This window comes from Grus americana, chromosome 16 (assembly GCF_028858705.1).
Source record: "Grus americana isolate bGruAme1 chromosome 16, bGruAme1.mat, whole genome shotgun sequence".
NCBI classification, from domain to species: Eukaryota; Metazoa; Chordata; class Aves; order Gruiformes; family Gruidae; genus Grus; species Grus americana.
Genome location: NC_072867.1, coordinates 6,176,355 through 6,202,864, shown reverse-complemented (window position 1 = coordinate 6,202,864; position 26,510 = coordinate 6,176,355). Strand labels below are relative to the sequence as shown.

Here is a 26,510-nt window from a genome sequence, read left to right as displayed (position 1 = left end):
AGTACCACCACACTGCAGACAGATGATGATCACTATGTTTTTTCCATGTTACTCATTAACTGTTTCACCTTGCTCTTTTCATTAACTTGAGGATGCATTGGCATCCTGGAGCTTGCTGTTCCAAATCATATACAATGTACTTTGCAAATCAGTGACCACTGCAGCGACAGTGTGCAGACTTTACAGCTTATGGCTTTTCTCCATCCCAGGACCTGCTAATATGTATCCTGTGCCTCTAAGGTCCTCTTTCCTGTTTGAAGGTGTTAGCTCAGTATCAAACTCTTTTCCCCGATCCCAAGCACACCTTGCCTGTGGCCTTTAGCCCCTTTACAGAGAAGAGCAGAGGCTCCCTCACATCAGCATGAGGTCATGAGCCTTGCCCTGAGGTATCACTCCTCCCATGAGTCACCTGCAGAAGCTGCTTCTCAAACCCTTCTTCCCTAGACAAATTCCTCATTCCCTTGTTTGAGAACTACTCCTTGACACTGTCAATGTTTTTCTTTAACTCACAACTCTTCTCTGCAACATGTGACTTTACCCTGATGGACGGACATCAGTTTTTCATACCTGAGTTTTTTGGGATCACCCTTAGTCACTTTGGAAAAATTAGTACACTGCTTACAACGAAATATTAATGCCACCCTTTCGAGGCTCTGAGACGCAAAGAAAGAAGTGTACGTTTTTATTCTGCTTTCCCAATTACTCTACAGATTTTATGTATTGCATTATTGCCAATTTAAACCACATTTATAAACTTCCCAATTTGCTAAGTGAGAGAGAGAGATAATGCAATACATATCAAATGTGTCTCTGTCTTCCAACAAGCCTGATGGCTGTTGGAACAGCAGAGTTGCAAGCAGGCTGGTCTGATACCTTTCCACCTTTGTCCTCTGGACAGAAACAACACCTCCCGGCTGGCTGGAAAATTCAGACGGATTCTGTAGAAATCTGTTTCACTGAACTTTTCCTTTTCTACCACAGCTTCACTTAGATTATTATTATTTTTACTCTGAAAACTATTGATTTCACACTTTTTTTTTACATGGAACTTGACAAAATAAGTTATTTCTTATTCCACTTTACCTAACAAAAGGAAATACAAATCCTATTCATACCAGAGTTGTCTTTCCTGGCTCTTCACAGTAGTGTCAGATTCAGCAAGTGGGAAGAATTCAGAGAAGATGTAAAACTTAACTGGATCAGAGAAATTGTGCCAGTGGTCAGTTCTGATGGCCATGAAAATAAGCCATGTAGAACTGAAGCAAAAGTCTGGGGTTTTTTTCCTTAATTCTTACCTGTCTCACAAAGATCAATACATAAGTGACAACAAACAAGCTGAGTTACATTTCTATTTAAAGTGTGGTATGTCCTTGACTTTGCATGCTTCCTACTTACTGTTCAATAAATCTTTCTAGCCATATCTGGACTTCAGATGCCCAGCAGATACTCTTTGTCCTATTAGCATTTATGCCTCAGGAGCTGTATGTAAGGTAACACATAATTTTGTGCTAATCACTCTGTCTGCAAAACTACAGAACCTGAAGAAGAAAATTCCAAAGCAGCAAAGCTTCAAAACTGAAGTAGGCTGGGTTTTGGGGTTTTTTTAATTGTGCATGGAACCCTGTTAATCCTGTGAGAGAGACTGCTACCAAAACTGACTGTGCTCCAGGAACAGATACTTCATTTCCTACCATCGTAGAAAGTACTTGGCTGAACCTAACTCCTTCATCTAACAAATGTTTGCAAGGCCCACTGTTACAAAGCTATCACTTTCCTTGAGCTTCTCTGCATGTTTTTGGAAAAAGCAGAGCTGGTTATGAGTATTTGAAGAGCTATATGTGTCTTTCCTGAAGACATTTCCCTCAAAGCCCAAGAGACCAAAACTACTTTCTTGAAGATTCTTCTCTCAGTTTCTGTAAAAAGACTGCAGAAAGGGCACAGTATTTCATACCATTATGATTAACCAACGATGGATTTAAACTTCTGGCAGTCAGTGAGAATGTAATTATATACCTTGATCCCTAATTAACTATTGGAACTACTGAGTTGGCTCATCCACTGCACAAGGGCAGTGATTTCAGTGAACTGACACAGAAGTAAGCTATTACCTCTGCAGAACAGCCAGAAAAGACTAACTGTGGGTGTGGTTCTGCAAAATACTAAGCAACCTTCATGGATTCTGCTGGAGCCAACATTCAGAGCCAAAGCTGGACAGATTTGGCCTAGGATAACTGTCTTGTTCCTATTTTATACATTGAGAAATTGCATCACAGTCAGGCAAAGTGACTGACAAACATGCAAAATCCGTATCAAAAGGGGGACTAACCTCCAGCCCTTGATTGCTAGAGTTTCCACTAATTTACTGAACCACAGCTATTACATCATTTAAGTGACTAGAATCCAACGTGGTCTAGTGGAGGGTGTCCCTGCCCGCAGTAGGGGGGTTGGAACTAGATGATCTTTGAGGTCCCTTCCAACCCAAACCATTCTATGATTCTATGATTCTATGAATCCCTTTCCCAGGCTTTCCGTAAGAGATCCTAACACACTGCTGATGAGCCTCCTTCCCTGTGAGGTCAGAAAAGCCACTTATGGCTGCCCTGTAGAGCATAGAATATAGCACAAACACTGAAAAATACAATTAGCTTAAGGGAATTAGGTTTATAACAAGTTTGTGGAAGATTGTTCAGGGTTTAGGGGTTTTTTTTTTTCATTTTTCTCTGTTCCAGAAAGCAATTACATGGTCATTATCCTGAAATTGCAGGGAAGAAATCTGATAAATAAGAATCCACTTACAAAACAACTTCCTCCATCCTGCATCTCATCTACAGTCTTTGGAAATGTATCTGGGCTTTCCAGAACCATGATGTGGTCCTGACTTGGCACAAAAGAAAAGTCAAAGCACAGAAGTAGTAAAAAAATACACACAGCATTAGCCGTTGCAGAACTGAGATCACATCTTTGACTGAGCTTTCTATACTTTCATTGGTTTCCTAGTCATTTCAACCCAGTTTGTACTGGGTGATAGACATCCTATCTACCTGCTAAACTGTGAGAATAGGTGTTTTGGAATCTCTTTTTATCCAAGGCAAACTTTCCAAGGTGGTGCTGCTGACATGGTATTTAGTTTGTGGTTTGAGTGCTTGCCATTTGTTTATTTTGAGTGATACCAGGAAGAACAGCAAGAAGGGTTTGTTTTTATGGTGCAGAAAGACACTCCTGGCATTCCAAAGGGAAGGTTCGAAGAGGTGGTCTAGGACTCCACTGATGACTAGCGCTTCATCCATGCTGAGCTTGCAGAGTTTGGGAAGGAGAGAGAGATGATCCTAGCAGCAACCACTGCGCTGTGGGGTCATCCCTTTCGTCTTCCCACTTGAGGAAGGGAGCTCGCTGAATCTGTTGGGTTTATGTTGGCAGAGAACTCTCTGTTCAATAATCTTCCCTAGGTCTTAGGGGAGTCATTGGGAGTTCTCAGTGCCACTGCAGCAAGACAGAAGTTTTTTATGGTGAGTCTTTCCTGCCTTGCTTCTTCCACCTTCATTTACATCTGCACAAAAGGGTATTCATATTCACCCTTGACAGGCATACGGAATTGCACAAGATTAAAACCAGGACACTGATTAAAGTGACAGTTAAGCAGAGTAATCTCTTCAGTTTTTTCCTCTCTGCCTAGAATGATGGGATTTATCTTAAAATAACTTGCAAACTTTCTCTTTCCTCCATCTTCCAGTGTACCTGAATTTTCTCAGTTCTACTATACCAAATGAGGAAACATTTTACTGTCATTAGCCTTGAATCTTTTTATGTCATTAAAGAGGTAGTTCCAACCCCTTCTAAAGGCAGACAGCAGCTCCCTGAAGCACAAGAAGACTGAAAGATGTGTAGGTATTTCTACAGCCTACTTTAGGAAAATTCCTAGATTTTTAGATAACAAATATTTACTCTCACTCTCCCTGATCCTGTAACTGAATCCATGTGGGTGGAATCTGGAATCAAAAGTCTTAATGAAATGCAAAAACATTTTTGGAGACTGAATGAAGATCAGGAATGTTGAGGATTTCCATTCAAGCACATGGAAGCATGTACAATTATTACAGAAGATGCAGGTTTGTTTAAGTTTTTTTCCTCTTCCAAGGAGTCACACTAAACAGACTGACTGGTCTAGAAGAAATAGATAATTGTTTCTAATATCACTTCTGCCAGAGGCCTACTGGATGGCTGTGAACATATTTTGTGTCTGTGACTTCTTTTCTCCACTTTGGAAGAGAATACAAATCCACAGAAGATGAACAATGTAAGTCACAGATAATCTTTAAATAAATTTAAACTATATTTTACCAATAACTTACCATAATATTTCCAGGATTTTCTCCTTGTACACATCAGAACTTGTTACCCAAAGTGGAAACAATAAAGCAATACAAGGAAAAATTTTCACTATATTAATTCTCCTCTGTGATAACCTCAAAATGAGCCAGCTTCTTTGAGTGCAGTAAAAGGAATAAATTCAAAATATTAAAAATTTTTAAAGTGGGATGAAGGGCAAAGCACTGGATTTGTCTACACTGACATTACCAATGTATCTAGGTTCAAACAAGTTGGTCACATAATCAAGACAGCTGAGAGCTGAATACTTTTCCCTGCCTATCAGGAGGCTTTTGTCATGCAGTTTGCCCTGTATCACCATGCCTAGAGAAAGAGTTTGAAGTGCATCTACATGACATAGCCATCACAGTCTCAACAGTATTGTAGAAATACTTAATATTTAAGGACTACACATAGTCATATGGAAGTGGATGCACATACACACACATATATTTTGTATAAATACATAATATATGGCACTCACCGGCCACCAAACCATGCTTCGTCCAGCCAGGAAGAATCCACCTACTGTCCCTCGGTTGGTTGAGTACATAGCCTGGAAAAAAAAAGAAAGAAAAAGAGATTGAATTGTATTTTTAGTATAATAGGCAAGCTATACACACTAAGAACGAACAGCTAGAATGGAGGGATAAAATATATGGGGAGGGTAAAGTGGAAGAAATAAAACAGTGGCTAAAAAGAACAAGCTTATGATGAAGAAAATAATACAATTGAGCCATGATTTTTGTAGCTAGGTCTACATTAACCATTCAAGCTTCATTGCATCACTTTTCATCAGTGTGAAACATTACAATAAAATTAAATTTAACAAAAAAAATATTCAAATAAAAGCTGATATGAACCCTTCATTAGGGGTGCAATGCCTTTGATTTCAGGCATCAAAAAAGACTGTAAGTTGCAAGTTCATTAAGAGAAATTGTGCAGCTTTTTTACTCAATACTATCCAGCCCCAGTAGATATCTACAATAATCTATTTTCTTGTGTGATATCAGCATTATACCTGTTTCTCTCTGAAGTTTAAAAAAAAGAAGCCAACTTAAATTTCCTTTTCACACACTCATTTTGTATTTGTCAAGGGATGGGTTTTAGAGGGAAACTTCGTCCAATTTTTGTTAATGAACCTGATCCAAATATTAGATTCCCATTGTCTCCTCTGATGGACTTTGAACGGGCAAATAAAGAAAGACAACTTGGGAAAATTAGTCAGGAAGTACATACAATAGATTTAAATTTAACTACACGCAGCAACTTAATAAGTATTTGTTCAATAAAGACGGCATTGTTGCTGGAAAGAAATGGTTCTAGGATTTACTCAGGACATAATTGCCTGACAAGCCACAGATGAATCCTTTTTTGTCACAGACCTTTAATACAAAGTTCAACTACAGCAACAGCCAGACTTCCATGGCAAAGACCCAGCTCCCTCCTGCAAGACAGCAAGGTGTTCAGGTATACTGGGGGCTTCGGATTTTTTGCTACGCTTTTGGCATCTACTACCATGACGAAGAGGTACATAAAAGGTTGTGTCCATTTTGTGTACACTCCAAATTTTTGGTGCTCTTTAAAATATTGCCAGGCTGCTAGAAAGGGAGGTTTGTTTTGCAGCTGACTTCTCTGGGCTGTAAAATGGACCCCTGGGATGCTCGTGGCAAGCACAGGATTACTGAGGGACAATGCCACCTCTCGGCTTGTTAATGGTCAAGTGTTCAGGTGACCAGGAGAGCTTGCCCCAAGGAAACCAAAATTTAGTGACATTCCACTGTTTACAGCTTTGTAGCTCACAGTATTGGCCTATTATCTTCAAACACTTTAGCACTGAGGTTACACCAATAGGATAGTATCTGCCTTTCTCCATCAGCTGTGAAAGCACTGGGCTTTGTCTTCAGATTAGGCACCAAATTTTCCCTTGCAGTCCTCAGCACATTCGGCATTGCCTGCTTAGATCAGGAGCAAAAAGTCATTGCCATCACTTGTCACCCCTGAAACTGTTCTTTCCTCATACTTTCAATGGCACTGCTCCCTATAGTCAAGGTCCTGCTGGCAAAAAAGCCACAGTAATGCTGCCCTCATATGTCACCTAAAATCTTGACCCATCTCACTCCTTTGCAGAGAGCAATCTGCAGTCCTCGGTCTGTCACACAGTCACAGCTGCAGTTGTACTGTTACACCACCATAGTGCCCTCCGCGCACACTGACTTCACCCCCGTTTTTCTCCCTGCAACTCCTTCTTCTCGCTGCTTCCTGTGGCATCACCTCACACCACCAATTCTCACTGCAGTCCCTGTGCTGCGCAGTGCTGAACCCCATCTATTTATTCACCTCTAGCCTGCTTTCTAACAGGGACTCTAGCTGGTCTGATCTTTACTGATCCTTACACACACAAACCACGTTATTCCACCTCCCCACTAGTTCCATTCATCCACCTAAACAGATGCCTCCCTGGGTCACCATCCCCTCTTCAGTAAAGACCCACATTTTTCCCACCACTCACTTATTAACATCTCAGGCAGCAAAATCTTTATGCAATTATACATTTTCATTTACTGAGTCATTTTCCCAGGACCCTATAAACTACTTGCTCATTAAGTAAAATAAAATAAAATCCCAACCTACCCATAGTCCCACTGCCAGGACTACCAAAAAATAGATGACAATAACAGAGATGTCCGCAGGATTGTTGATCCTTATGGTGGATTCCATCCTGGCTGCTTCTCTGGCTTTCTTCTTCTTTCTCTCCTTATATGCTTCTTGCAGAGTTCAGGTTAATGATAAACTGCTGTCATCCCCTACGTCTTATATAACTTCAGATTCACTTGTCTCCCAATGGACACAAGTTGCAGCTGCTGCTTTTCCTCGGACAACAATTCCTTCCCAAATATTGCTCCTCTGCTACAGGTGCTGCAGATTTCAGAGTTCAAACCCCCTGCCAAAGGTGCTCAGGGTTTTAACATCCACGAGCAGATGTCTGAGAAGGAATGAGCACGGAAAGGAGTGGCTTGGCTGCAATAAACCCGCATATTTACCTCACCGTGTGTGAATACTTTTTTTTTTTTTTTTAAGTGGTTGTACCTGTAAATCTAGTCATGGAAGATGTAGTTCTTTTAGATGATGATGGTAAGCAATTATCTGTGAAGAGTGACCTGACACTTGGGGAAAACCCAGGGGTCCAGGAGCTGGGACACCCTCTGTGTCATCTCTCAACTCGGCAGCATTACTCAATGGAGAAACAGCCCTGTATTTCTGGGAAGGAGACAACCTGAAGCTGCTTACATCTCTCACATGGATACAGGTAAAGATGTATGCAAACCACAAGACTCAGATCCAGGAGCTTGCTGTGCTGAATCTCAGGGTGTTTAGACCATAGTGTTGGTTCTCTCTATTGTAGCTAATCAGCTTCACATTCAAATAAGTTCAAAGTTCATCAGAGCTTGGGTCTGCTCTCCCTTTATTTGTTCCTCTGACTTCAGAATCAAGCTAAGCAAAATAACTGGTCACAAAGATGTGGAACACACTGATTATAGACAGATCTTCACAGCTCTTAATAAGGAAGCTTCCCCAAATGATGCCTGTGATCCTCTGTTTGAGCTAGAAGAGGTCAGAAAAAGCCAGGATATTTAGTGCAAGAGACACAGGTGCCAGGCACGTTTCTGGGTTCTGAGGATATCGGAAAGTCTTATTCTCTGCTTGATACTAGGGAATCATTATTAATTTACAGCCGACTAGGCTGCCTTTTGGGAGTAAAATGTTACCCTGAAGTTACACTGAGCAGAACAAGCAGTACAGGACACAGAAAGCACAGTGGGTTTGACTGATCTTGCAGTGGTTATTTCCTCGGGATTTGAAATTGAGGTCTGGCACTCTGTTCATTGGCAACGAATTTTTCTTAGGTAAACTACCCGTTGGTAATTGTGGCTAATAAAAAGCACCAAAGTCTAAGAAGCTATAATAAAGTGTGATTACCTGCAAGAATAAAACAAAAATCTCACTATTGTTTGAGCACCTATACTCTTGTAAAACAGTCCCATCCTCTGAGAGTTTAGGTATCTCTCCAAAAAGATGTTTTTCAGTTTGTCCTACAGGACTGTGAAATGTGAGCTTTAAATCCAACAAGAAAAAATTAACCCTGGAAGCTGCTGAGCATCCAAAATTCCCATTAGCTGCAACCTTCCCTGCTGTGTATTTCAGAGGAAAATAAAAGACTTGTTTACTAACCTTAATTATCAGGAAACAGTTTGCCTAAGATAGGCTGTAGATGGCACTTCTTTACAAAGATTGACATAGATTCCTGTGGGTCCTTGCAACCAACAAAAAGTTTGGTTTTTGTGAATTCCATTTCTGCATCAGTCTACAGAGGTAAATAAAATTTTAAAAAAATTAGACAGGAACTTATCTACTATAACGCAGCTGGTGTTTTCATCCAGACCTCTGCAAGAAAGAGCTCAGAGGCTAAGAAACACTACAGCTTCCTGTCCGCAGGTCCTAGTGTTGCCACGTCAACAAGACTCTGAGGTTTGAAACAGTAATGGAGAATCAGTGTCTAAAAAATAATAATCACGCAATTCCTATCTTTATGTACAGTGGAAACAAACTTAATTCTGTTTTCTCTCTGAAGGCCACAAACCCAAACCAAACATTCTCTACAACACTGTCAAAAAAGTGGAGGCAGCTTTGTCAAGGCTCTTAATCTTAATATCTCATCTGCAGTCCAAAGAGAAACCTAGAAGAATTATACTCAGCAGATTGTTGGAGTACTAAATGAATCATTTAATGAATTGAATGCATATAAATGGTCTCTGAAAGGTCAGCCAAGTTTCCAGATTTGAAAAAGGCTGAACTTACCTTTGTATTAAAGCTTTCGAAGATAAGCATGAGTAAACCTCCTGATGTGAAGAGTGAACTTCTCATCAGTAGACAAAGATAACCTCTTTTTCTCACACTCAGCCAGCAATGTGCTTCAGTGGGTGCTCTCATCGTCCTGAAGTGTCTGGTCAAGGAAGTTTAGGGTTCCAGTACTAGAGAAAATGACAAATAATTTGATATATTGTGGACATTTCTCTACTCTTTCCTGTGAGCCAGGACAACTCATTGACATAAGAGATAATTTAATGGGAGTGAGAAAAACAATTAGTCTAAGTAGCATAACATGGTGACTGTGAGCCATGTCTGTAATGATTGCTCCCCTCTGGATCAAGTCTGATGCCATTTAGCTTATCATGTATATGTCTGTTCATATCTGAATAGACAAAACAGACAATGGACAAGAGCACAAGCAGCTACAGAATGGTGTAATAACTTGTTCAAAATCACACCAGATTACTGATGGAGACCAAACAGAATTATGTCATGGATTTGCATACCCAACTATAAAACTGCAAGGGCTGACAGAGGCACCGCTGTCTTACAGGGCACAGGGCAGGTACAGAAACTATGCAGAAGCTGCAATTGCTCTGTTGTCATTAGAAAATGGGGTTGCAGCACAGACAATTTGAGAAATATAGTCCTTGCTGCCACTTAGCCTAATGTCTTAAAAACCTGTGTGTAAGTCTTCCTCCTGATGATGGCAAATGATAAAACAACTAGTAAAACAAACAAACTACAAACAAAGAGAAAGATACGTTAGTATGCAAACTACCTCCCGCAGAGGAACTCCTCTAATCGTTCTTCTGACATTCCTCCAAATTTTGCAGATGCTCTTCAGAAATGCTAATTTATACACAAGATCCTTTGTACAATTATTAAAGGACAAAACCAGACAAAAATTCGCAGTGATTTTACTTGCAGAAGGCTATATACTACATTAGTAAACCCTCTCCCCTCCCCTCCTTTGCTGGTTTCCTATATAGGTAGCATGAACTTAGTGAGAAAAGAGATCATATGTGCAAGTGGACAAAACAGAAATTCAAAGGCTCTCAGCAAAGTTTTCCTAAGATGGCCCTAATAATAGAGGATGGTAGTTAGAGTAGGAGGCAGGAGGGTTATTTAGCACCTTTTGTTTGATGCCACAAGTTGTTTTTCTCTTTGTGCAATCTTGCTTAAGTGAGCAAAATTTGGGTCTAATTAGAAGAATGAGTCACAGAAGGATGACAAAAATGTTAGAAACTAAAAAGTAGAATCCTTGGAAGAGGAATTGCTAAAAGGAAAAAAGATCCAAACTTCAGTAGGTATTATGTAGATAGAAGAAAATGTCAGTAGGAAAACAGGTGCCTTCCTAAAAGGTCATCAGAAAGCAAGCAAGGTCATTCTATTCTTACTCACTTAGAGGATCAGATCAAGAAACAGGAAAAAAACCCACATATTTATCAACAGACAAAAAAGATAACAAAAAATTAACACTATTTCCAGACTAATTTTCTAATTAGTATCTCTATGGAGGAGAGATATCAGAGGACATAAGTTCATGTTCAGATAGACCAATAGAACTGAAGCAAGTAAATATATTCAGTTCTTCAGCAACTGATTATCTCTGTGTGATCACTCTGCCCAGCCCCGCAGTATCTAAGCATTGCCAATGTTATAAAAACAACAGTCCAAGGACTGTACTCTTCCTACGAGATAGGCTAAGACAGCAAATTAGGTAACTTGAATTTATTTTTGTTATATTACTGTTTTATTAATTCTTATAATTCAGGAGATTAATAGGGGAGGATTAATGGCAAGAGATGGGTTTGAAATTTCTATTGGGATTAACAAAGTTGAATGGCACGCTAAAAAATACTCCCCCAAACCAATGCAGACTGTCACCAGATTTAGCCACCTGACAGAGGGGCAGATTGGACCCTGCAAGTAACTTCTTAATTGAATAGCATTCTCATTAAAACAGAAGTATGATTATTATCTTATAGTCTATATAACACACAACATATTTTTTATACTCATGATCTAATCCATCATATTTTGCATATGTTAGAGGCTTGCTAATCCTTCTTAGGAGCTTCCTACCTCTCTCCTAAAACAATATTTCCAGAAAAATTTTTTTGGAGATCAATACATGCTGATTTGACACTTCTAGTATAGCTAAAATTGAATAATAGAAGGAAATATCCAGAGTGGCTGCATAATTATGATCATGACTCCCATAAATATTTTTTCCACTCAAATTTCAGAGATGCTTTGAGGAAAATAATATCTCCACTGCATAAAATACAGTAGAGAAATGAACAGGAGATGAGCTGCTGATGCCCTTTCCACTGAAATAATTCTCCAGTTTTTCAGGTGACCTAATGAAAACCCTAGTTGCTCATACTCTATTTATTTTCCTCAAAATAAATGTAATCACTCTTAAACAACAAATGGCCTCACCCCTTGTGGACATCATTTGATTGTCCTACAGCAATAAGCAGCCATAAACATAGCAGTAGCAGTAATAGTAGTAGTATAGTAGTAGTATTTGACAGGTTAATTCGATTAAAGACATTTAAGTGGAGGAGGGAAAAGATCATAATCTACTAATGTAATAACCTAATATAGATGTCCCATTTGCTCTAGAGGGTCCCGGGGCTCTTCAGTTAAGCCTCTTGTTTGCAGTGTTTGCTTGGAAAATTATATGAGGAAAAAATCTGAATAATACGGTACAAAATACAATATGAAATTTCTGGAAAACCAGTAAGAACAGAAAACATTGTGGAGAGAACCCAGGGGAAACATTCTTTAAGAAATCTGGGCTGAAAGAGATATTGGAGCAATAAATTGATCATGAACAGTGAGACATGGGAATCCCTGGTCAGGATAAAAGTGAAAAGAATTACCTGGAAGCACTTCCCTGTTAGGGGGAAGGAAAAGCTATCAAACAAAAAAACCCCAGCCAACAACTAAAAAGATCATACACAGATTACAGTTGAATAAGATGATAGATAAATGGAAATAATGGACATGAAGAGTTTAAAAAATATACTGATATTATCTGAAAATGAAAAATATTGATAAATTACCAGATACATTTGTGCAGAGGTATCTTTTGGTCAGACTTTCAGTTCTGACAATCTAGAACAGAACAAAGGACACAAGTGTTACTTTGGCACAAAATGGAGATCCCTTCTAAAGTGAGATATTATTGATCTGCCAACTTACAAAATCTCAAAACCAAAAAATACTTGTTCTATAGTTTCAATCTTTTTAATCAACTTAATGCTAACTATTGTAGTTATTACAAACCTACTACTTCTGACATTAAGGCAGTAGCCTGCACTTATTTGCAAGAGAAAGGCTAGCCTAGTCTGGTATCTGAAAATTCTGTAAACTTTCCTAGCAGATATGAAAAGTAGTCTAGTCATGAGCTAAGTACCCTATAGTAAAAGAACACATGACGAACTAATGACATATTTTCTTACTTCAGTAATGATTGAGGACAAGACATGGACAGAACTTGAAAACTTCATAAAACGCTATGATCACAGGAATCATTGTAAGTGTGTAGCAGATCTCAAGACTCTTGTACCTCTGAACTCCTAGGACAATGTGAATGGAAGGAACATTGCATTGACTGTGAGAGTGAAGCAATAAAACAATTCCAAGGCAACCATGCCCTTCCTTTGAAAAGATCCATCCCTCAATTTCTAAGTTCTGTGTAAATCAGAACTTAAATCATTAATTAAAACTATAATCCAGAATGACACAAGAGGCTTGTGGCTAAGCACAGCAAAAGTTAAATAGCTCAGTAGCTATAACAAAGTTATCACTCATTCAAATTCAAAACTTTGGTTTAGATTATTGTTAAGCAATAATCTATGTTTTTGCTAGCATATTCTTGTTATTCCAATCATAATTTTAATGACTGTAAATATCTAATTAAAGCTACTACTACATCTGGTCATGAGTTTTATAGCTAGTCTAGTAAACAAATTCGAGTAGCTAAATACACTCTGTTTAAAACACTTCATGAAGCCTTCTGATACTGTGCTAAGTATCAGCCACAGCAAAGCTTTGTGATTACTAAAACTGAAACCTCAATATACAAGAATTTCATAATTTTATTTGCACTGCCAAAAGAGATGTGAGGATTTATAGAATGAATTTAATAGTAGACATTCATCATTTAAATCTCTCCCATAATCAGTGTGATGCAGTCTTTGGATCGATTTTCTTTGCTATTTTGCAGAAAGCTGAATATTTCTAGAAGGAATTTTAGTTCATGGACCTCACAGATTAATAGTTTTATACATTAGATCTATGTGGTATACATGTTTACCAGAACACCTAATGTGTGTATTTAGGAGGATTTACCTGGGTATATCAGAACGTCAGTGCATGATGAAAAGATGACATATTGATGGGTGTGGATGTTTCCGGGATTTTGACTGAGGCATAAGCTGGTCGCTTACATTTTCAGATGAGTGTCTGATGACACCAGCACAATTAAAAAAAAAAAAAAAAAAAAAAAAAAAAGCAGCTTGATCTTTACAGGTGCTGTGAAATTTGTTTCCTCACATTGTGATGTAAGGCGCTAAACTAGACAGGCAAACTGATAATTAAACGTAATAGTCTCTTTACAGTAATGAAAGTCTTCAAAGTGTCTATAGCTAAAAACAAATCAGCTTTCCCAATTTTGACACTGCTAAATCCTGCAGGTGGACAGGTTGCTGATGTTTTAGACCTCACGTTTAAAACCGTGCTGAGAGCGATTTTAATTTGAAACAGCGATTACAGTAGAGGCGACAGTCAAGAAGTCATTAGCATTCTCAATGTTATCGACACTTGCCTTCTCCTTTGTTAAAGGGAACACAGAGGCCGATTACAACCGAAGAATGCACTACTCAGACGCAAGAAAGAAAAGAATTAGGAACACACTGGCTTCAAAAGCCGTATCTTTCCTGTTATCTGACAACTCAAAACAGTAGAAAGCTTGACTAACTGGATGAGCAGGTATTGCCCAAACCGCTACAGAATATAGAGAACACAGAGGATGAAAGTGCTGCTCAGTTATGGATGTTCTCCATCAGAAGAAATCTTCTTCAGGGAGAAAACCTCCTGCAGCTGTTCTGTGCATTCCTGAAACAGCCATCCAAGGATTAGCATAATGTAACTAAAAACTTAGCATTGTGTCCCTCTTTCTTTCTCTTCAATGGTGTCAGGCTCTTGCTCCAAGATTTGATAAAAAAATAATGTTTCTACCAAAAACAGTCATTACAGTAATATTTTTCATCCATCCAATTCACTGCACAATCTGTAGCTGAAATCTAGAATACACATTTAGTATTATATACAGAATTATTTGGTTCAACAGTGTTAAATGGAAACACTAACATCCATGTATGGGATAATTATGCCAATACTGAAAGGAGGGGAGAAAAAATCCTGGAATGCTTTTCCCTTCCCCCCATCCCCTCCAAAAAAACCACCATAGAAGTTGTCATTTTGGTTCCATGGGGATTCAACATCTCCAGTTTTCTTCTTTAAAGGCAGAGAAGGATACTCCTAGCAATTAGGAGTGGGAAATCAAAAAGAGTCTAATAAAGAAGCTTTTAGCAGCAAGACATCAACTTCACCTGTTTCCCAGGTAATGCTGCTGAAAGAAAAAAACTCCTATGGGCTTTGATAGCTTTTGACAGCCCATTTAACTGCCAGAAAACTCAGGGCCCAGCATGATCTGTAATGGATACATAGAATAGGTCATAACTAAATCTAACTTAATTCAGCAGCTATACGTAGTCTACTACTTATACTTGCGGTAATAATTTCTATGCTTTTTTCCCCACAAGCTTTCTACACTCAGGCATTATGTAAAACCCGTAAGTGGTAATCTATCAGAAATAAGGACCACTGAATGAAACTTTTGATAGTCTAGCACATACTAAAGCTTGTTAACGTGAACTGGGTGGTAACTGGGTAAGGAAGTTAGGCACTGATGACAGGTTCTCTATACGTGCTTACAGCAAGAGAAGGCGGTTAGCTTTGAATTACCCTTTACTTTCACAATACTTTTCAGGTGTGGAACTTTTGTGATTCAGGTGCAGTTGCAAAGGGTAGTACACTATGTTTAAGAAGGGTGTGTAAAATTTGGAATGTATTTTTCAGTGTCAGTTTAAAAGTTTCATATCATCAGGATGTTGCTTACTGGAAACTCTATTGAGGACTGTAAGACTTACCTATGTAGATCAGGTTGAGTACTGAAATCGCCCCAGATAAGAATGTAGCTTCCATTGCCATCCAAACAGATCATGTCCAGAGGGACTACATAACACTGGAATACAAGCTCACAATCTACTCTCAGAGATTAGTCCCAGAATAGCAAAAATCTCTTCTAACTCCTCAAATGTCTGTGATCCTCCTTTAAGGTTATGCAAAAGAAGTGTAAATGTTTAGGGAACATCATGCAAAGATCACCGATAGAATGAGAGATTCACATTCCAGGACACTCTGGAAATAGCCCAGAGGGACAATTAGAGTTTCCATTTGTGCTCCCAGATAAAATTTGATCTGAATACTTTAGAGAGTAAGCAAACCACACATTCGTAAAAAACAGATTTTGAAGGCTATACAAATTAGGGCCTTTGGTTGTCAGGAGAAATAGCATGTGTGTTAATAAACAGGTATGCTTGCTGGAAAACTGTAGATTTGTAACTTGTTGGAATTCTTTCCACATCTAGAAACATTCATTTTTACACTATATTGCCACTTGGAAAAATTCTGAGAGATTTCCTGCATATCAGAAATAGGAGTTTCTATAGGAAACCTGAGTCTCCAAACTAGGAAAAACATTAAAAAAGCTATTTTTACATGTACGTTCATTAGAAATGACTTCACTTGACTGAAATCATACTTACAATGTACCCTTCTCAGCGATCACAAGGGGTAGAGAATACTAATCGTTCCTGTACAATCACAGGACACCAAACTGATTAAGAGTGGCTATTATTTTACTACTTGTTAATGATTCCTTAAGAGTCCAGAACAACTGGCAATAATAGAAAGGAGACTCATTTTACCATGTAAGACTCTTTTCATCATGATCAGATGCTTCAGTGAATCTGAACACAGGGTGCCTCAGACCATGTCAGAACTGAGGTGACTCTTATGAGCAAATCACTGTTAAATAAAATCCATCAAGACATACTTGTTCAACATTTTGGGGATAGGAGCAGACAACTTTCATTGTCAGAGGTGACAACAGTAAAGCTACACAAAGGAAGCCTGCTACTAATACTTCTGCATCCATAACAACAGGCCAAGGAATTTCCACATGGCTGGTGTCACCTCCCAAATTGTGACAGCAGGTTTTAAGTCCCAAACTACCTGAAAATAGAGCAATGGCAGTCCTAGGTTCCAAGGCTTCCCTACTCACTGCTCAGTGCCTGCTCCATGCTGGTTGCTGCTTTGCCAAATAAGCATTGGGCTTCCCACCCAATGACCAAAATGTTGTCTCTCCCATTCCAAAATCCTGGTTCCTCCGGTAGTTTCTGTAAACTTGCAGAACAATCCTGTACTCTGGATGCTCCTGTCAGACCAAGACTCTGTTTAGATTGACAAATTGAAGCCCTTCAGACTTGATTTGCATGTCTTGTCAGCATTTGAAAAAAATTTCTAGTGGTACAGCCTTTTCCATCTGCTGCACCTCCCCTTCTGCCTTTTTTTCACTAGATGTGTTCCATGATGAGCAGGAACTTGCGTTCTCAGCAAAGGGAGTCTGCGTGCATCTCTGTTGCTAGCTTTCAAACGAAAAGAGCAGCTTGTAGTACAGCTGCTAGGCAGTTTCAGGCTGCTTTTTGCTGCAGCCTAGCAAATTGTATTCAAATGGTAGATCAAAACCAACACAGTATCCAGGCACTCAGGAAGCACAAGTGTCCTCATGGTAGCCCAGTGTTTTCCCTGACATTGAACCTGGAAGAAGCTAATCTCAAAGAATAAATTTCTTCACAAACTTCTGCATTATATAATGTGTCCTGATTTCTTACTTTACAGAGGAAAACTTGTAGATGTCAGGACACAGCACATTTGAGGACATCCTTTTGTATACTGACCTAATAGCTAGAACAAATACTGCACCTGTGCTGTCAGATATGTGAAGCTGTGAGATTGTGTTCACATGCCTGAGCCACATGAGACTTGAACTGCTGGTGATCCAGCCTTAGCACACATCAAACTTAGAAGAGGGGTAATTCTTTCTTAGGATACCAAGGCAGAATTTTCTAAGTCTTTGACCAACTTGCTGCTGTAGCTTTAATCTGTGCTACTGAAATTGGCTAGGAGCACACAGTAAAACATAGGAATTTTCCTTATTTGAAGAGGAACAAGTCCTCCCAGAAGTCATTTCCAGGCACACAGGGGACAAAAAAGGTGACTGGGAACAGCTGTTGCAGATTTACCAAGGAAAAATTTTGCCTGATAAACCTGACTGCCTTCTGCAATAAAATAACTGGTTCTGTGGGCACGGAGTAGCAGGCTTTTGACATGGTCTCCCACAGCATCATTGTAGCCAAACTGGCGAGGTATGGGCTGGATGGGTGAGCTTAAAAGGTGCTGCACCATCAGGCTCAAAGGTCAGTGGTTCAAAGTCTAACTGAAAGCTGGTTACAAGTTATATCAGGTTTAATGCTGTTTAATATCTTCATCAATGTTCTGGACCTTGACAATAGGAGAGAATGCACCTTCATCAAGTTCACAGATGACAGCAAATGCAAGAGACCGATTCATGCACTGCAGGTCAGGATTGCCATTCAGAGAGCCCTCAACAAGCTACAGGAATGGGCCAACAAGAACCTTGTGAAATTCAGCACAGTCAAACACAAGTTCTGACAGAATAAATCCATGAAACAGGCTAGAGGATAGTGACAAAAAGCAAACTCAACATGAGTCAGCAATGGCAATGTTTCTTTGCGATGGTGAGGGCTAAGCGCATACAGGGTTGCGTTAGCCAGAGCACAGCCAACAGGCTGATGGAAGTGAACCTTGCTTTATACCTGTTAGGCAGCACCTCAAACACTGCATCCAGTTTTGGGCCTCTCAGCACCAAGGTTATATCGATAAATTGGAGAGAGTACAGTGAACGGTCACTGAACTAGTTAGTGCCTGGACCATATGACATATGAGGAGAAGCTGAGGGACTGGGTTTTTTTAGCCTCAAAAAGAGAAGGTTTGGGAGAGGAATCCAATTGTCATCATCAAATATCTAAAAGGCATTTACATGGAAGACAGAGCTGCTCTTCTTGGAGGTACACAGTGCAAGGGCAAGAAGCAAAGGTCACAGATTGCAGCAGGAGAAATTGTGACTGGATATACGGTGGAAAGAATTCAGTGTAAGTGGTTAAGCCTTGAAATAGGTTGCCCAGAAAGACTGAGAAATGTCTTCTCTTGGAGATTTTCAAAACCTGATTGGACAAGGCCCTGAGTAATCTGATCTAACTTTGAAGTTAGCCCTGCCCTTCATGGTCTCTGGAGGCCCATTTCAAACTAAATTATGTTATCTGGAGATCTCTGACATGTTTCCTGTTCTCCAGAGGCCACCTTGCTACACAAGGCTGTTTGGCAAGCTCATCTCTGCCTTCAGGTGTACTACTGTCATAGGCTCACAAACCAGAGTTTTGATGCACATTCTCACAATTACACCGCTAAAACAGTCAATGGTGTCATATACTCATTTCTTAGTACTCACTTACTGCCAAATCCTTGAGGTTGCTATCAGGCAAACTCCCATAAAACCCTGGAGAAAGCAGAGTATACTTCAGTGCTACTACTTCATTGTGACTTATCAGAACAGAAACTGCATGTGAGCTAACTGAAACTACATTAAGGCTGAGGGAGCAAAGTCTGGAAGCTCCTAATCACTATTTGTTCAGTCCTTACATAGACCTCTCTTCGGAGTTGCAGGTATGGTGCCTGAATAAAGTCTGAGCAAAGCTGACAATGGACTTCACCAATTGACTGCCACTGATTTATTAGACTAAACTGTTGGTGGATGACTTGGAGTCTGAGGCTACACATATTCCACTATTTCATTAGCCTTACCCCACTATAGTAAAATCAGCATTTTTTTTTCAGACAGCAATGCTAATTCTCCTCACAAATAGAGAAAGGATAGTTCAATATCAGTGGGACAGCTGAGAATAAAGGGCAGTAATGACTTAGACTTCAGTTTGACTTCTTGATCCCAAAGGTGAGCAAGGGTGACCACAAGGTACCAAGAATAACAAAGGCCAGCCTTGGGATCCTGACTGTCTGTGGTCCTGGATGGCACTTAGGAGTGGCAACTGGTTAGACCAGTCAAAAATTGAGCCAGATTCACTTCTCTCCTCATTTTTTGCTAGAAATATTACTTAGAATACAAGCACTGTGGAGGTTTGGCACAGAGCAGCCTGTGCAGCTGCCGTGGATTCTTCACAAGAAGTTTCCAGGTGCTTTGCAGTGTTAGTATGAAAAAAGTAATGAATCCAATGTAATTACTAGAAAGAGAAGGATGAAGAGGAACAGCTTCTAGAGCAAATTGAGATTGACCAAGACACAAAAATAAAAAAATGCTATCTATAACGATGTTTTGGGTTAACCTCATTGTGAGTTAGCTAATTATAATGGAATACACATATTAAATCCAGAGAACCCAAATTTAAAATGACTAAGATATTAAAACTTACACCAACAGAAAGTACTTCACCATTCCCTTTTTCCACTCCTAATTTTTATTTTCATATTCCAAATAGACCTCTCTGAAAATGTAGGCCTGATCTTGCTTTGCTTGGCAAAGGCTTGCCTTTAATGTGATTCATAATATACAGTAACATGAGTAGGATAAACAGGTGCTCAGTGGATTATCAACACAAGAGAAGACAACATACCCAGTCCTGCATTCTCATTACTCTGGCCATACTTAGAGCTCAGTGAATTGTAATTCCTCATTTCACCTTTTCATTCTCCAGTTATGACATTTCCATTAGCTAGGAGACTGCAAGGCTATTTCGTGTAGGTTTCATGGCACTAGTGGAGAAAGTAGATGTTAATAGCCAATATTTGTTTCTTATGAATTATGTTTCTAGGGCTTAATGGCTTATGTTTCCTTGGCAACAAACACATCATGTGCTTTTTAATAAGGTTTGCATATGAGCTGTGTACAGGATCATGCCAGAGATCTCAGCTGACAAGGTTTCTAAAACATTATGAATTCAGAAGAGTGGATCTACCCTTTGACAAAGTGAGGATTGCACTGCTGATTTGGCAGAAGAGCGAGAGACTTCCCTAGTCTTTATAAAATTGCTCAAATTGCAGTCTCCTGCTTTTAGTATCTGTAAGGTTCATACTGCACTTAAGTCAGTGATCAGTTCTTATTCAAGCAAAAGACAATGTGGTAGAACTTTCCTCACTTATTTTACATTGGTATTATTTCATTAACTTCCTGGTTATCCACTTAAATATTCTACAATGATAAAAAGCAGCATGAGATTCCAGGAATTAACTGGCCAGTAAGGCTGCACTGTGGTTTATCCTGAAGAAATATTGGAGAAAAAACAAGCTGCTTGTTTTGTTTCATATTTTTCTACAGAAGAACTTGTTACAGGAAATAGACTGCAGTCTTTTTCAGACTTCAAGATGCTTTGTGAAATTTTCTAAAGATCACAAGAGGGTATCCCAATCCACAGAAAACAAATCTTAAACTACATAAACCATACTGATGAAAAAACAGACTTCTGATGACTATGCACAGGCACAACTAACTCTTATGACTGAAGTCAGTAGAGATCATTAAAGTGCCACTTTTAAGTGCCTCTAGCATTCTGTTTCATAACAAATATAAAAGCTCTATGTACAAGTCTGAAAAGAAAAAAAATAACTAGGAGTTTGTCAGAAAATTATTGTTGTTGGTAAAATTTTGAATTATCCCATAATGTAATTTTGAGGCTGTAATTGTACACACTTTCAGGTTTCCTCTTCATCAAAAGAAATAATCATATGTTATGGATTTCCCAGTGAAATTTTCCATACCCTTCTTGTGTATTAAATACTGGGAAAGGTAGTCACTTCTTAGTTCTAAAACGCTTATATATTTATGTTGGAGTTCTGTACTCCAATATGAGCAACTACTGCTTTCTCCTTCCACTCCATTAATCATTTCAAACCTACTTTGCAGAATACTTGCCAATCCTGGCAGAGAGAAGAAAACTCCAGTTGCAGGACTTTCCAGCCCCAGTGAGACTTGAACTGGGATAGTTTTAGTGATGGGAGATGCAGGTTGTTGGTTACAAAAGGATGTGGATGCCTACCTCTTTAACTGGCACTGACCAGAAACACTCATTGAATGTACTGTTTACAAAATATTGATAAACCGATCACTTCACTGATTGAGCAATGACTTTATATCTTTCTAGTACTTTAATCTTAAATCCAATGAAAGTGAAAGGCAGAGAATTCAATTTTATTATCATACACAATGCAGTGCCTTCTCATTTCTTATGCCTTCCAGAAAAGCCTTGTTCTATAAACAGTTCACTTCACTTGCAGATGTTCACACCAAGTTTTGGTTTTCACACAATCACTGTTTGTTCACCATGCAAAACGAAGGGGTTTTTTATTGAGAGGATACATTAATGTATCTCTGTGGAACAAGGCATACATTTGGAAAGAAAGAAGCATGGAAGAACTGTCAGCCTCCGGAGAAAACTAAACTTGCAATTATAAAGATAGAAAAAACAGCAAATAAACCTTGTGCCGGCACTGGTCTTCAGCAGGGACTGAAGTGGGAAATGATGTTGAAAAGGTCACACTTTTTTTTTCGGTCATGTCCCTGGAAATAAGTAATCCAATTAACACTGTATAAATCTTGGCTGACTTCAATCTTCATAACACTATGAAAACAGCATCAGGCAGAAGGGGGTGGAACACTGAACCTCTAACAAAAAGTGCCCGATTACTAACCTGTTTATATTCTTAGGCTGTCATTCACATAGTGTCTGATGTAACTAGTAAAGAGTACAATTACATGATCTGTAAGCACCTTAAAACATTTATGGACAAGTAATCCACACAGTGCTCAGAGTTAAGGGAGGCTGACATCCATTGGTATCAGCACCAAAAATAAGAGGAAAGAGAGCTCTGCAGAGTTAGAGCTAGCTCCTGCATTCTACATCTTCCCTGATAGCTTCAGACACACAATAAGAAGACCTTATTAACTAAATCAAAGTTAAGTATGATTTAACAGTCAACTTATACAGACTCCTGTGCTACTGAGTCTACTTGAGGATTCAGGGACAGAAGAGAGAAACAGATGGTTGCTAATGCTGCACAGTGACGTGAGAGTCAGGCTGATGCTACAGGTGTTGTCTCTAGGGCTTCTACAGAAAGCAAACAGATGAAATCTTAAGTGCTAAGAGGTGCTCCAAAATCTACAACATGAGAAGGGGAACACTGATGCCGTTCTAGAGACATCTGCTCACACAACATGAAGAGAATCAGTAAAATAAAAAGAAACTTCCTTTTCTGGTTTGGAAGTTGCTTTTGGTGCTACAAAACTGCAGAGAGTAAGAGTGGTTTTCTGGATGATGCTGAACACATCTCACTGACAGTCTTGGAACGTTACTCAGAGAGGACACCACAGATCCTTTCTTTCCATCGTATCTCTTGTTTTTGGACTTATGTTCCAGAAAGTCACCTCTTCTCATTATTACAATTGGCACTTGTCTGTTTGGCTTGTTTATCTAAAGCAATCAGAAACTTCAGAAAGAAACAATTCCAAACATACAAAAAGAGTGCTCCATTGTTCCGTCTGAACCAAGAAACACAATGAAAGGATTATTAAACACATGGAAACAAGATCTAACAGATAGGGAGGAAAAAAGAAGGTGGAAGTAGCACCACAATATACAATGGAACAATTAGTGTGAGGGACATCTCTGTAAATCATATTGAACAGAATTGAAATGACTAAATAAGGGGTGCACTGAACCACTACAGGTGGCATAGGGAAGAAAAGAAGATGGCAAAACTGTCTTTGTGCAAGGCAAGCTTGTGTAGAGAACCCTGTTTAATTTCTCTCCTGTGTTCAGTCACATCACATCAGGCTTGGTCAGTGTAAGCAGGACTCCTCAACTGCTGTTGCACCAAGCTGAGCATAACTGAACATCAAGAATGTTAAAATGAAATTGCCTCTGCTTGCTACTTCACAACATGTAATAGAATGATATTCAAAACCAACATTGACACCATACATCAGAGTATCACAAAAGTTTACAGAAGGCAACTTCTATAAAACTTGCAAACTGGTACATCAGTCACAGTTTCACCAGCAAATGTTGCCGTCATTGCATCATTCAACCATTGGAAAGAAATCATTATTCCCAGTTTAACAGAGCAACCAATGCATAGCAACTTTCTGCTTCAGAACAGAATTGCTCTCTGCTGCATTAGTGACAGCAGGGTAGAAGGTGTGAGGCAGTCATGAATAACCAGCTGCAATGCTCATTCCCCTGGAACTGAAAAGCAGATTGATTTCCATATGACTCAACTGCTCAAATCAATACCTACCCTCCCTTTCTCGTGTACACACACAGACATTTTTCTTCCTTTAAAATAATCAATATTATCTCCAAATTTAAGGAGCATCATCCTGTGCTTAACATGGTATAAATATATTTTTCAGGGGAAAACTACCCTGAAACATTCTCTGCCTGTTACTTTATCCAATGAAAAAATTGTAATCAGCTTTTGTGCACCTGGTCACAGACAATTTTGGTGCAACAATTTTGTATTCATGTTGTTCATCTGCTAGGAAACTGGTTCTAAAATTTGATGCCAATTTACAATTTGAGTCACATCTATCAACACAACATCACAGCATCCCTATGTTTACAATCCTAGAAGGTGAAGGACATACGAAAACATCATTTCCTTGGGATATGGCACTGTCCAAAGTTACAGTGACATCACACAGGAGACAACTGAGGCTACTCTAAGTAGATTCCTAATGAAAATCAAAAGTTGCCAATTGGCTAAACACTGAATTATTAATAACTTTCTGAGAAAAATATTTGAAGCAGCAAGAGCACATCTATCTATTAACAATGACAGTAAGTAGCCCCGTCTCAGTTCAAAGGTAGTAAAAAGAAATTAAAGCCCATTGTGGGCAGACTTGCACATGTGAGTTAGTCTGCTAAGGCTCTAGATGGTATGTAAGCCGTAAAGATACTGACAGCCAAAACACTCTGAGGATGAAAGCATGCACATCAGCAGTGGAATGTGCTTCTGCATGGTCATTCAGAGAAAAGCACTTCTTCCACCTTTATTTACATATATAATATGATGGACAGACAGCCTTTTTAAAAAAAAAAAAAAACAAACCTCCAAGAAAATCCTTTTTATTAAATGACTACCAATGGCAGCTGCAGATATTGCTGCTCCTGCAAATGAAGTAACACCACAAGGAAAACAATAAATGCCTAAGTTTTTGCCTCCGGGTTCCACATAATTTCTTAAACTGTACATGCTGCTCAGTTAATCCTACTCAAAGGTAGCTTCTGATGGCTGCTGAGGTACATGGTAGTTATTTGTCCACACAAAATTATGAATTTTGGATCTAGGCTGGAGTGTTCCTACCATTCACAGATTCATTTCCTCACATTTGCAACACTCAGGGCAGACTATGTGCTGCCTAGAAGTACTGAGCTGTTTATTTTCAAAAAAGCACAGAAACACCTCCACACAGGATCAATTTACTTATAAAACATATAGTATCAGCAATGGAAGATACCTTGAACTATTTTTCCTTAACAGTAGAACAACCAATGTGAATCTGAAGTCTACACTTCGTACCATTCTCACCATTTAAAAAATGTTAAACCCCTAAAATCCATTCCTGTGCTTTGGTTTTTGAACATCGTTCCAACTCCCTGCATTAAACCAAAGAGCACTTGGCATGGTTACTGTATAATTAAACACTCAAACAACATAGCACCTTATCAAGCACAGGTATTTCAAGAGGCTTAACGGTAACATAAAATTCAAAAGCTGATGTATTCTACAGAGTTAGTTATTGAAGGCCAACATGGAGAGCACGTCAAGCTTTCACGTGAACAACTACAGATACTTATCGCAGTGTAATAATGATCCCAAAGGGCACAGAATTGCATAGGTTGCAGGTAGGCAGGGGCAAGGTGCTCTGACATTATGTCCTTCTTATAAAGGCACTGTACTAACTATTGTTCATTTATGCAAATATAAATAAATATATTTAATAAATATATTTAAAAATAAATAAATGTAACTATGTATGTTTTCTTCATATAGGATTATACTATATACAAAAATTTATATAGTTTGTATAAATTCCTCTGAAATGATTCCTTTACTAGTACATCTAGTCTTACATATAAGCTTATAGATTTTATATATGATTTATAATTTACTTTATATAGAAATTTACAATTTATATCTAAGCGCATTGTATTTCTTTGTAATGCCACTGTATCAAGTCCAAAGGTGCTCTGATATTATTACTATATAAAATCTATTTATTCTCTGTAAATTTTACGGGTTGGGGGTGTGGTTTAATTTGTACAATTTTTCTACAAAACCTAACAAGAATAATGAATAACAAAAGGATAGAGCAACCGCTCTGTGCTGTCCTTTCAACAAATCAATGGATTAGCAGGAAAGAATGAGAAGAATCACTCATTAAAGAGAAAAAGGCAGGCTGGGAAGTACTACTAGCAGGGCTACAGGTACATGTCTCTAGAAATAAGTTTATTCCAGATTAGTCTAATCAGACACTTCAAGGTGCTCAAAGATTAGCTAACAAGAAAAACACAAGCCACTATTTGCTCAGTTTCTTCCCAGCTACCAGTACAAGAGTCTTTCACTCCACTAAATGGCAAATCAGCACTGATTACCTTGGCATCCAGCTTAGGGAGCAAAGACCCTGATGTTCTGTAGCAGCGTCAGTAATACCGAGTGTATTTTCCTAGTCCCAGCACTAACATACATCACGTCTCAATGGATATCTGCCCCCAATCTTAATTTATACTACTGCTGTCTTAGATACTATATTTTAGAATAATCATAGAGTATTGATTCAAGATAGAATCATAGAATCATAGACTGGTTTGGGTTGGAAGGGACCTTAAAGATCATCTGGTTCCAACCCCCGTGCTGCGGGCAGGGACACCCTCCACTAGACCACATTGCCCAAAGCCTCATTAAACAATTACACATCTTTC

The 26,510-nt window shown here is 38.9% G+C and overlaps 1 protein-coding gene across 2 annotated transcripts in view; it reads right to left on the bottom strand.

Moving 5' to 3' along the window:
• The window catches only part of SLC5A1 (solute carrier family 5 member 1), a 33,851-nt gene extending 26,752 nt beyond the window's left edge, over positions 1–7,099 (bottom strand). For both annotated transcript variants that reach the window (XR_008579551.1, XM_054844612.1), the window contains exons 1-2: positions 7,000–7,099; positions 4,850–4,921 (exon numbers count right to left, since the gene is read on the bottom strand). Coding sequence is in view for 1 of the 2 variants with exons in the window: in XM_054844612.1 (XP_054700587.1) it covers positions 4,850–4,921; positions 7,000–7,086 (159 nt within the window). In the remaining variant the exon portion in view is untranslated. The remainder of the gene's footprint in view (positions 1–4,849; positions 4,922–6,999) is intronic.
• Between the last annotated feature and the right edge of the window lie 19,411 nt (positions 7,100–26,510).